This window comes from Arachis ipaensis, chromosome B1 (genome assembly GCF_059453495.1).
Source record: "Arachis ipaensis isolate K30076 ecotype BB chromosome B1, ASM5945349v1, whole genome shotgun sequence".
In the NCBI taxonomy this organism is placed as follows: domain Eukaryota; kingdom Viridiplantae; phylum Streptophyta; class Magnoliopsida; order Fabales; family Fabaceae; genus Arachis; species Arachis ipaensis.
Genome location: NC_142436.1, coordinates 15252038 through 15264967, shown reverse-complemented (window position 1 = coordinate 15264967; position 12930 = coordinate 15252038). Strand labels below are relative to the sequence as shown.

The window sequence follows — 12930 nt, the reverse complement described above, 5'->3', positions numbered from 1 at the left end:
ATGAACTTCGAGAATGTTTTCAGGTTTATCATGATTTGTCAACAGAATTTAACACCTTTTTCCCGCACTTGTATCAATGAAGTTTCTGCAAAATTTTACTTTGAGGTTTCCCAAGTCTGTCTTTTCCTATAAGTTTATAAAATTTATAATGTTTCTCGAGTTATAAATTCAATTTTTGCAATAGCTCGAAGGATCTATGGAGATTCCACTATGCCTTGATTGTAGGTAATATGAGAGTGTAGTGAGTTTAAAGAGATGAAATGGAATGGGTTTAGGATTTAGGGTATGCATATGTGAAGAGATTGAGGGTAGAAGTGGGATTTGATTATAAGATAAATGTATAGTAACTTAATTTCATCAAAGACCTAATTTTCATCAATTGGACTATTATATCCTAGAAGTCACTAGTGACTATTGAGTGCAAGTTTAATAACGCATGATGGTTCAAGAATTGAAGCTATTCATTCAACTAATTTTAGCAACAAAATAACCCACAATCAATAGAAACTTAATATTAATTAAAATAATCTCCAACATTCCATTATCCTTTTCTTTATAAAATATGGTTCCATCACTAACCCCAAATTGAAAAAAAAATTGAAATTTTAATGTAGTAGGATGAAATCTTCTCTTTTATTCTATTACTAACCATTCCACTCTATCTCATTTTCTCAAACCAAACAATGAAAACCAATTAAATTCCTTGGACTCTATTCTACCTCCACTCAAATCACAAATCCAAACTACATTTACAAATATAAAATTTGTTAGTTTGGTTGTTGAATTTAGAGCACACTTCTCGTTAATAAACAACATTATTTTATAGGGAGTCAGGAAATATTGTCCTTGTGTTTAATCTTGCAAGCTTAAGAATAATTAATATAGTTCATAATGGTAGGAGCTGCCTAAGCTTCACAGGTAACTGTATTCTTTTATCTTTTATTTTGTGATTGAAAATTTTCACTAACAAATATATGTTCAAGGAAATAGTGTATTAATTATTTCTTTAGGTTATCCTTTTAATGGTTAATATTTTCTTTTTTCTTTCAATTTCTTTTGTCTTATGTTAGTTTTGCTGCCAGAAATATGGTTACTTCTCTTTGTCAATTACAACTTGTAAGAAAAACCTATTGATGTAGGAAATAAAATTGTTGATCAACGTAAAAGAACATGTTCTTGTCCCTAAGCATTATATTACTGATGTAGAAAACTCAGGTATGTTTAATTTTGATTTATATGTTTAATTCTAGATCTTGAAACCTAGAACCTCAACCCCCTAGACCCTAAACCCTAAACTCTATTCCATATGCCAAAGCTTAGTATGGGAGTTTTGATTTACTTTGAAGGCAAAAGAGTTAGTCATCTACATGTTTAGATTAGTCTTCATTAGCTTAGTTTGTAATCCCCTTATATAGGTCTGAGAGGGCGTTGGGAGGCCCTATCAGTCGGTCCACAAAGAATATTTTTATGTAAATGTATATGTTTTCATAGAGCCAACGAATGACATAAACATCCCAAAAAACATACATTTTTTAAAGGAAATCCACAACCTGCGGCAAGTCAATTGGTCGGATATTAGGCAAGGGACCAACTAAGTGTATTTTTACCAATTTAGGGGATATCTATCAAATAATAAATAGCCGTGGTTTCATCTCTGAGCTGGAGACCTCTCCGCGTTTCATGCCGGTTCCAGCCCCAAGTGGAGCCTCTCCTCCACGGTGGCATCTCCTCCAGCGTGGCTTCTCATCTTAATGTCTGCATGTGCTCCTCTGTCACTCCGCCGTCAGCCATCCCTTTCATCTCCTCGCTCACGTAACCTACCTTCCCTTTCATCGAATCGCTCACGTAACCTATGTTCTTCATGTTTTTGTTTGAACAGGTAATGATTAGTTGGAACCCTAGGAGCTTTGCTTTCTTCTCCTTACTTTCTCGTCCTCTGCCCTACCAAACTCTGTGTACGAGCCCTATTTTCTTGGGAGTTTGCTTCGTCGCCGTTCATCCAGATTAGTGATTTTCCAGTGGAGGCTCAAATCCAAGATCTCCGATCAATCAATTAGGTGCAACCAAACCTATTTTCCTCTTCATCCTTTTACTTTTTCTTCATTGTGTACATCCTTGTGATCAATCTTGGTTACTGTTCCAGGGTTAACCCAGTTTTAATTGTCTAGGGTTTGTGAAATTCCTAATTGTGCAAATTGTGATCATTTTTTATATCTGTTCCATGGTTAAGCGAGATTCTATTGTCTAGGGTTTGTGAAATTTCTAATTGTGCAAATTGTGATCATCTTTGGTATCTGTTCGATGGTTAGGCGAGATTTTATTGTCTAGGGTTTGTGAAATTCCTAATTTTGCAAATTGTGATCATTTTTGGTACCTGTTCCACGGTTATCCCAGATCTTATTGTGTATGGTTTGTGAAATTTGTAATTTGAAAATTGTCTATGTGATTTGGTTTGTTTGTGGGTTCATGTTCTTGGTTAGATTCTTTCCCAGTTGCTGTTAATTTTGAGTATGGTCTATGAATCTATTTCATCTTCTTGATTTCGTTATTTAGAATTTGATGTGATTATCATTTCTCCTTTTGCATATGGTCTTGAATTGTTTGTTGCATGTGGTTTGTCTATTTCATCAATTTTTGGGATTTTATAATCATTATAAAGATTGTCTTTTTACTTACCTTTTCTTATATTTATGGATGATGGGTTTGGTTTTGTGAATGATTGTCTAGGTATGGGGTTTCTACCTAATCTACTTTCTCCATGATAATGTGATTGACAGAGTTTTTTCAGAAAATACATATTATAGACCCAGCTTCTCCTATTCAAGTTTTGCATTCCCAATTTGATTCTCTCCTATTCAACTTTTGCATTCCAATTTGCATTCGCATTCACTAATCCCTTTGAATTGTTTGGACTGAATGTAGCAATTTATAAGTTTTTCTGCATTCAGAATCAAAATTCTCTTATTTATGTTTGATGTCAAATTTTATGAAGCATTTAAATAATTATATTGATGAAATGTTTTCTTAGTCAACCCATTTGCATTTCAATTCTTTATTGGTTATGCAAAAAAGTGTTATATATTTCACCTCTTTCATACAAGTAGAGCTAATTGTCATGCATTTGTGTGCTTCATTTAATTATATCCAAAGTAGACCGATACAATCCTATATATCAACTGATGAATCTATTTTTAATTTTTTACTTTGTATATATTCAACAAATCCATTGAGTTTTTATACTGTTTTCTGTATTCAGAATCATGTTCTGTTATTTATGTTTGATTTCAAATTTTATGAAGCACTCTCATAATTATATTGAAAGTAGACCCATTGAATGCAATATTAAAATTTCATGAATCTATTTTTATTTTTTTATTTTGTGTATATTCAACAAATCCATTAAGTTTAGATCAAGTGAATTGGTGGTTGCATGTGGGCTCTATGAATCATGATGAGGGAATGGGTTTTGTACCTAATCTGTTCTATTGGTAGTGATGTGATTGACAGAAATTGATGTATAGCTTGCTGGTTGTTTATTTATATGTTTTGATTTTAGGGCAATCTCATTTCATTTTTTTATTGTTTATATAAAAGAACTTTTTGTCTAAGTAGGAATTCCCTCCTCCAAAAGCATATACCTTGAGTAGGTTATCTTCCCTTGAAGATCTCTTCTGCACAAATAATGATGTTCTACCATACATTCTTCACTGAAAATGTGGGTATCCTTATCAAGGTATGGGGTTTCTATCTATTTGGTCAGTGGTGATGTGATTGATAGGAAGGAAGTGACTTTCTCACAATCAGATGGCATCACTCCACTGTTTGTGTTACTAGGGAATTCTCTTCTAGGTAGTCTATTTGATGAGTGGTGATGTGATTGATAGGAATTGATTGATAGCTTCTTGGTGATTTATTTGCATTTTGATGAAACCTTTTGTTAGTCAACTCACTTGCATTTGAATTCTTTATTGGTTATGCAAAGAGTGCTGTATATTTCACCTGTTGCATAGAAGTAGAGCTGATTGTCATGAATTTTTGTGCTTCTTTGATAAAGGAATATGCTTTTACCACTCCCATTCAAGTTTTGCACTCCCAATTCCATTCTCTCCTGTTCAAGTTTTGCATCCCCATTTCAATTCTGATTCAATAATCCCATTGATGAATCTTTCTTTTTTTTTTTTAAGCTATGCCCATCAAGTCCATTAAGTTTACCTAAAGTAAATTGCTGGTTGCATGTGGGTTGTGAGAATCATTATCAAGAAATTGATTTTGTAGCTAATGTGTTCTATCGGTGGTTATGCGATTGACAGAAATTGATGTATAGCCTACTGGTCATATATTTATTTGTTAAGTTCAACTGAATTGCATTACATTTTTTTGTTGTTTGTGTAAAAAATATTTTATATATCAGCTGTTGGATGGACATATAGCTCTTTGCCTTGAACTTAAAAGGTTCATTGAGAAAAGAATGGCCTTGTGCGAGTAAAATGGCTTCATGGTATTGTTTATCTAACTAGCACATCTCTTTATCCAAAGAAAAATCTATCCAGTAGCTGGTCTTCCCATGAAAATGTCTTCTGTACACATAATAAGGTTATGCTATATATTCTTTATTGGAAATTTGGCAATCATTATCAAGGTATGAGGTTTCAATCTCACCCATTTCCTAAATGTTGATGTGATTGACAGATTTTTATTGATGTTTGTCTATACTTTTTTTCCCATTCATTTGCTGTTTCCAATGTATCCCTACCTAAGACATTTACCAACTCTCATTGCCATGAGTACAATCATTGTTTGGGATAGTTGATGACTGCCTTCCCTATAGTGTAATGACATGTAGGTGCACTATAGCAGGTATGGTGTGATATCTCATTTTTTGGTCCCTATTTCTTGATTTCTTGAAAGTTTCACTTGTTTTTCCTGTTTTTGTGTTGGTTCAGGTTTTGCCCCTCTGATTAGTTGTCTCTATGGCATTGAATGGAGATGCATATGGGCTCATATTTTGTTTTCCCTCCATTTCCATCTTCAATTTGAATTCAAAAAGGTGAGCCTAAAGCCTTGGATTTTTTCTATAAAAGGATGGTTGGTGATCCACATTCAATGCACAAACATTCTTCTGTGTTCTATTTCCTCCTAAGCTCTGTCTACATTAGAATTTTTTTGTTTACATTTGATCTATTTCATCAACTCTGTTTACCTCCTTTGTTTTCTTTTTTTTTTTCTGCAATGCCTCCTCCATTTGATATGATTTCTAATATGCATCCTCCTAGAGAGGCTTGGAGGCTGAAAGTTAGGGTTCTAAGGCTTTGGGTTGTACCCTCTTTTGGGAATCATGAGGTTCCTAACTCAATGGAGATGATTCTCCTTGATGAGCATGTTAGCCCTTATTATCATTTTATGATAAGGTAAATCCAGTTTATGATTTACAAATTTTCTTTCTTGTGTTCTGATTCAATAATATAAGTAGCCTTCATGTATCATCCTCTTCTTGGACTCGGAAATAGGTGAATCTCATATTTACTTTCTTTGTTATAGTTACAGGATTAAGATACTTGTTGAAGACGGGACTTCTTGTGGAATGTTTGTCTTGTTAGACAGTGCAGCCACTAAGCTATTAGGGAGAACCTGTTCTGATGTGTTCTTGTTGTTAGAAGATGGAATAGATGTATGGTTTATCCACTTAAATTTTATTGCTATATACTCTACGAATAACTATTTCTTATCCTTCAATTTCGTCCGCTAATTAGTGATCACTTTTCAATATCTATGACAGAGAATTGAGCACCAATACTGTCCACAGTTTTTTCATCAACTCATTGGAAAAGAAATTGTTTTCAAAGTTCAAGCAAAGAGGATTAGCGCTCGGGGTTATTGCGGTACCTTTAAAGTCATCAATGTCATTAGTGATGCACGTTTTTTCAACAAACTTCAGGCTGACCAGTGCATCAAGGTTAGTACTCTTTCTTTATGTTAGATATGAATGAATTGGAGGAATGATTTTTAGATATACTTTGTTGATCCCCAATTTCTAATTCTTTGGCTGTTGTTTTAAATGGTATCCTTTACATGCCAACATGATTTTGCCTCATACTTTACAAAGTTGGTTGCGTTTTATAATTCATGTTTTCCTTCCAAATTTTAAGGATGTTAGTTCTGATTCGGCCTTTAGTCCAATATTTGAAGACTTCTCTCAGTATGGACAGCTTGGAAATGATGGCAACCAAGTCATCTCTGGTGTTCCCATACAAGTGCATACCATTAAAGAGATGCTTGATGACATTCTTTGTGCTAAAATATATGCTTCTGCATAAAAAAATGTTAGTATTTATGTTTATGTTTTCAACCATGTCAACTGTGTTTCAGCATGCGTAGCGTAATAAAAACATGTATGATAATATACAAATTACTGTTTGTCTATAGGATCATATTTTTTTATCGGTGAGATTATTGATGTGCTGAAACATCAGAAATGGTGGTACTACTGTTGTTTGTGTGATGCACTCGTTTGTCATGTTGGGAATGTATTTTATTGTTATCTGTGTAGAGTTGAGTGTGTTGATGCCATTTCAAGGTATCTATTTTATCTCTCGGAGTTGTTGGTACCAGTTTACTTTTTCCTTTATTGCATCTTCTGCATATATTTCTCAGTGTATATCATTCTTTTGTTTACATTATTTAGGTATCGCATCAAAGTTATTGTTTCCCATTCAAATGGCAGCAATATTTTCATACTTGAGGATGATGAGGTGATGCAAATACTCAAGATGAGTCGTTCAGACTTTTTGATAGACGAAAGAAATTCCTCCCAAGTAATCATTTTGGTTTTAATTTCATTTAATTGTTCTTCTTTTCGGTTTAGTATTTACGGTTCAGTGGTATGCGAAATTGTTACTCAGGTTGTGAATTATTGATCGAAATTGATTCCCTGGCGATGGCACCAAAAATGGATGCACAGAACCATGGTCTAAACATATCTTCACAACTTCGCATAACTAACCAGCAAGTGCACTGGGTCGTCCAAGTAATAAACCTTACGTGAGTAAGGGTCGATCCCACGGAGATTGTTGGTATGAAGCAAGCTATGGTCACCTTGTAAATCTCAGTCAGGCGGATATAAAGTAGTTATGGAGTTTTCGAAATTAATACTAAAATAAAGATAGAAATACTTATGTAAATCATTGGTGAGAATTTCAGATAAGCGTATGGAGATGCATTCATTCCTCTGAACCTCTGCTTTCCTGCTGTCTTCATCCAATCAGTCTTACTCCTTTCTATGGCTGGCTTTGTGTAAGGATGTCACCGGTGCCAATGGCTACTTTCAATCCTCTCGGGAAAATGGTCCAAATGCTCTGTCACAGCACGACTAATCGTCTGGAGGCATCACCCTTGTCGTTGGTTGCATCCTATTCCTCTCTGTGAAAATGGTCTGATGCGCTGTCACTGCATGGCTAATCATCTTGGAGGTTCTTGATCATACTGGAATAGAATTTACTATCCTTTTGCGTCTGTCACTACGCCCAGCACTCGCGAGTTTGGAGTTCGTCACAGTCATTCAATCCCAGAGTCCTACTCGGAATACCATGGACAAGGTTTAGACTTTTCGGACTCTCATGAATGCCGCCACCAATCTAGCTTATACCACGAAGATTCTGATTAAGAGACCTAAGAGATACTCATTCAATCTAATGTAGAACGGAAGTGGTTGTCAGGCACGCGTTCATAGGGAATGATGATGATTGTCACGTTCATCACATTCAGGTTGAAGTACGAATGAATATCTTAGAAGCGAAATAAGATGAATTGAATAGAAAACAGTAGTACTTTGCATTAATCCTTGAGGAACAGCAGAGCTCCACACCTTAATCTATGGAGTGCAAAAACTCTACCGTTGAAAATACATAACTGATAATGGAGTTCATTGGTCTCGGCCCCAGAGGGGAACCGGAGTAACCAAGACTGCGAATACAATGATAAAAAGTTCTATTTATACTAAACTAGTCACTAGGGTTTACAGAAGTAAGTAATTGATGCATAAATCCACTTCCGGGGCCCACTTGGTGTGTGCTTGGGCTGAGCTTGAATGTTACACGTGCAGAGGCTCTTTCTGGAGTTGAACGCCAGGTTGTAACGTGTTTCTGGCGTTCAACTCTGGTTTGTGACTTGTTTCTGGCGTTTAACTCCAGACAGCAGCGTAGAACTGGCGTTCAACGCCCTTTTACGTCGTCTAAACTCGGCCAAAGTATGGACTATTATATATTGCTGGAAAGCCCTGGATGTCTACTTTCCAACGCAATTAGAAGCGCGCCATTTTGAGTTCTGTAGCTCCAGAAAATCCACTTTGAGTGCAGGGAGGTCAGAATCCAACAACATCAGCAGTCCTTCTTCAACCTCTGAATCTGATTTTTGCTCAAGTCCCTCAATTTCAGCCAGAAAATACCTGAAATCACAGAAAAACACACAAACTCATAGTAAAGTCCAGAAATGTGAATTTAACATAAAAACTAATGAAAACATCCCTAAAAGTAACTAGATTCTACTAAAAACATACTAAAAACAATGCCAAAAAGCGTATAAATTATCTGCTCATCATTCAGGTATGTGAATTTTGCTAATGTACATTTTCTTTTTTTTCCTTAGTCAACCGATGATTACACTGTTCCGAATAGGATGATTTCTCAGTTGATAAACAAGAAAATTGTCTTCATAGTGGATCCTAGACCTGTTGGATATGAATTGAATACATCTCTTCACGTTGTTCGTGCAATATGTGATGATGTTGATATTGTGAAGTTTTTGGAGGACTCCAACCATGATAATCAACAGCAGGTGATAAGATTGTTAAGTGAATCTGATGTTGAGTTAGTCAAATTTGTTTCTAATCAGGTCAACCTGAATTGGCTATATTGTTTTGTGTTTTCCATGTGTGATGTGTTAAGGGTTACTGATGTTATTCCTCTGTTGTTTGATTTAGAAATTTGATATGGATCCCTTTGTTCCTCATTTTCCTTTCGAATTTAAGAATCCAGTTTCAGTTTCACTCCAATGCAAGCATTCAATGTTCATCGAGCTCAAGTCCTCTAGTGGGTCAGACTTCACCCATTTTTGTTCTCAACTAGAATTGTTGGGTATTTCTTGACCTAATGCACTTTGATTCTTTATCTCTTAGTGAACTATGTGAACAGTAATACATATATGCATACATATGTATCGCTTAAATTTTTTTACTTTATTTGTTTAATATTTGTTTTGTTACTCTTCAAAGTTTCATCATACCTGATTTCTTTCTCATCTCTTTTTTTTGTGGCTTCTGCATTCCTTGTTCTTATATTTTGCTGTATTATCTGTAGACTGTTAACCATGATTTTTATGTAAGAATTTCGTCCTCACAAGGTTCCAATTTATTTGTGAGTCATCAGCCTCTCACTATTAGGGAAGAGCTTCAGAGTGCCTTTGGACAATGTGAAAATACTGTCGAGGCTGTTGAAAGGATGGATGAGTGTAGTGGCTAATCATTTGTTACATTACAATATATATAGATCTCTATAATATAATTCCAAGTCTATAAAGAATTGTGAGAAGTTTGCTTAGTTGTATTAAGTAGTGGAAAATTGGTAAAATATGTTGTCAACAGATCTATTTTGGTATGTAATATCGACTCATTTCTGGAGTTGTGATGTTTATGAAACTTATTGTTCTCTTTCATTCATATGTTTAAATTTCTATGTGTGAGTATGTTTCTCTGTGTTGTTGAATAAAGCATGGTTATTATCTATAGACATGTGCTTTGTTTGGTATATATATATATATATATATATATATATATATATATATATATATATATATATATATATATATATATATATATATTTTTTTTTTTTTTTCTTACAAGTTATTAAAATGTATGCAATAATTTAAATAATGAACCCCAAAATCATTTAAAAATGTATTTTTTTCAAGCGTGTTATAATTTTATATTTAAATATCTCATATAAAAAGATATTTCTAAGTAACATAAGTTAAAGGTACTTTTTTATTTCTTTATCATGTGAAAATATATATTTTAAAAAAATTTAAAAATATAAATTTTACCTTCTCAAAAAAAATTATAACAATTTTTTTTAGTAATTTTACTTTTATTATTAGAAATTTACTAAATGCACTAAAAAATAAATAAAAATATCTTTTTCATCATTTTTTTATCGATTTAATCACGCTTAAACAAATACTTAGTTGCTTTTATTAATTTATCGATATATTTAACATAGTTCATTTTCTATTTTAATACTTTAAGAGTCTAGAGATAGACATGTTTTGGTAAAAAAAAGTTAAAAATTTCTAACATACTGGATGCATTAGATCAATAGATGTGGACCGCACGATGGAGTTGGAACGATTCTGATTGGGGAACAGGCATATTCCATTGGTAACACATTATCTCTTCCTCACTACTTTGCTTTTCGTAAAGCCGATTATGATTCGGAGCCCTCTCACTCACACATCTCTTCTCACTCTCTCTGGAATTCCGGCGAAGATAGAGTCTGATCGGAAGAGGAAGAAGTCTCCGGTGGTGCCGGCGGAGCAGAAGGAGAAGCATAAGCAGCATTTGAACAAGACGAAGAAGATGTCGTACTGCAGCAACAGCCACGGTGGTGATGGAGGTGAGGTTAGGGCATCGCACATACTGGTGAAGCACCAAGGTTCGAGGCACAAGGCGTCGTGGAAGGATGCAGAAGGCCAGGTCATCAGAAACACCACCAGAGACAGCGCCATCTCTCAGCTAAAGGCCTTCCGTGACGAAATCGTTTCTGTCAAATCCAAGTTTGAGGACATCGCCTCTCGCTCCTCGGATTGCAGCTCTGCCAATCACGCCGGTGAACTCGGTCAGTCCCTTTCTTCGTATAATTCCGAATTTAACCACAAAAATATCTATTTACTTAGTAGAGGAAATGAAAAGTGTTGTTAACATTTCCTATTATGTTTAGATCTTGCTTGAGCAATTAGGTATCATTATGAATTGTCGTTGTTCACTCTGCAATTTGTTATTTGTTATCAACTTATCACGATAAATAGGTCATTCCCAGTTCGTTTTCCAGAATACTTCAAATACTGCTAGAGGATGGGAACCATCTTGATAAATTTGGTTGTTAAAGGGGTGTTTTCATTTACACTGGTATGTGATCAATTGATATTTGTGTTGGAACTATACCAAAATTCCAAAGGGCATTGTGTTTGAATTTGGATGGCTTCATTTGTTGGTTTATTACCTTTTGGATTGATGCTTTTGTTTTCCTTCTGATTGTGAGTTAATTGTGTGTTTTGAGAATCAAATTTATGCTTATTAATTATTGAGATGAAATACTGGTTTATGAATTCAGGGAGTCAAGTAGAGGATATGGCAACTAAAGCTGGTGGATATAATAGAGTAGTAGAAGAGAATAGGAAATTATTTAACATGGTTCAAGATCTGAAAGGTTGAACTTTTAATTGCTTATTTAATTAATGGCCACTTTCTCTTTATATATTATTGACCAAAGTTAATTTTGTCAAACTTTTCAAATCCAAATCATAGGTAATATTCGAGTTTACTGCAGAATCATACCCTTATTCCAGGCTGAATCCAAGAATATTATTGATTTCATTGGGGAGGATGGTTCTCTATTCATTTTAGATCCATCCAAAACATTGAAAGATGGAAGGAAACTTTTTCAGTTCAATCGGGTTTTTGGTCCAAAGGCTGGCCAAGGTAGAGTTCCACATGCTGATTACAGAAATTTTCCCTCCCCTTCCCTTTCTTTTACATCATTTTATTGAAATTTATTTTAACTTTGTACACAGATGAGGTTTTTAAGGACACTCAGCCGTTAATTAGATCCGTGATGGATGGATATAATGTTTGTATTTTTGCATATGGTCAAACTGGATCTAGGAAGACATACACCATGGTAAGATAAAAGAAGTATGATACACATTGCATTGGTTCTTCCATATATTAATTAACGCGGACACAGACCAATGAAATAACAAGCAATGTCTGCTTACTATATATGCAAACTCAAACTAATTATATATCCATATAATATTTTTTGTTTCTTCTTTCTTTTGGCAGAGTGGTCCATCAGGTGGAACCTCTAAGGATATGGGGATCAATTATCTCGCTCTTAACGATTTGTTTCGAATGTCTAATGACAGGAAAGACATTATGACATATGACATTTATGTTCAAATGGTTGAGATTTACAATGAACAAGTTAGAGACCTACTTGCTGAGGACAAAATAGATAATAAATTAGAGATTAGGAGCTGTAATGATGATGGATTGAGTCTTCCTGATGCTACATTGCGTCCGGTGACATCTACAACTGATGTTTTGACCCTCGTGAAACTTGGTAAGGTCAACCGTGCTGTCAGTTCCACTGCACTGAACAATAGGAGTAGTCGTTCCCACAGGTAATTTTTAAAATTTGTTCAGACCCTATAACTTGAATTTAAATGTTTAATGCAGACACTGATAATAAAGGCTGTTTAATTCAGTGTACTCACCGTGCATGTTCACATAAAAGATGTGATCACAGCACTAGCTCAAAAGAATTCTCACATTCCATATAGAAATAGCAAACTCACACTTCTTTTGTAGGACTCTTTAGGTACACACTATTGAATTTTATCTTGAATTCTATTGCACAAGATTCTGTCTTGAATTCTTTTACCTTATAGAGTCTTTGTCTCTCTCTCACATTTCCTTTAGTAATAAAAGTTATCTTATGTTTGGTATAGTAGGATAAAAATCCACTTATGTTGATATATTTTGAGGAGGTTGGTAAAGTGATCAAGTAAGACTTTAAACACCCTTGAAATAAGATAGTAGGGCTCACAAATAATAAAACTTACAAATTCAAAGGTGATTATAAATTTACTTTTCCAGTTTTC

At 34.5% G+C, this 12930-nt stretch overlaps 1 protein-coding gene across 1 annotated transcript; it reads left to right on the top strand.

The window, feature by feature from the left end:
- The first annotated feature begins 10439 nt into the window (after positions 1 to 10439).
- LOC110269909 (kinesin-like protein KIN-14L) lies at positions 10440 to 12617 on the top strand. The gene is made up of 5 exons (XM_088503265.1): positions 10440 to 10883; positions 11379 to 11474; positions 11573 to 11746; positions 11839 to 11945; positions 12110 to 12617. Exons 1-5 carry the CDS (start codon positions 10475 to 10477, stop codon positions 12452 to 12454), a joined length of 1131 nt encoding a protein of 376 aa, XP_088359391.1. The 5' UTR covers positions 10440 to 10474; the 3' UTR covers positions 12455 to 12617.
- Positions 12618 to 12930: the final 313 nt, after the last annotated feature.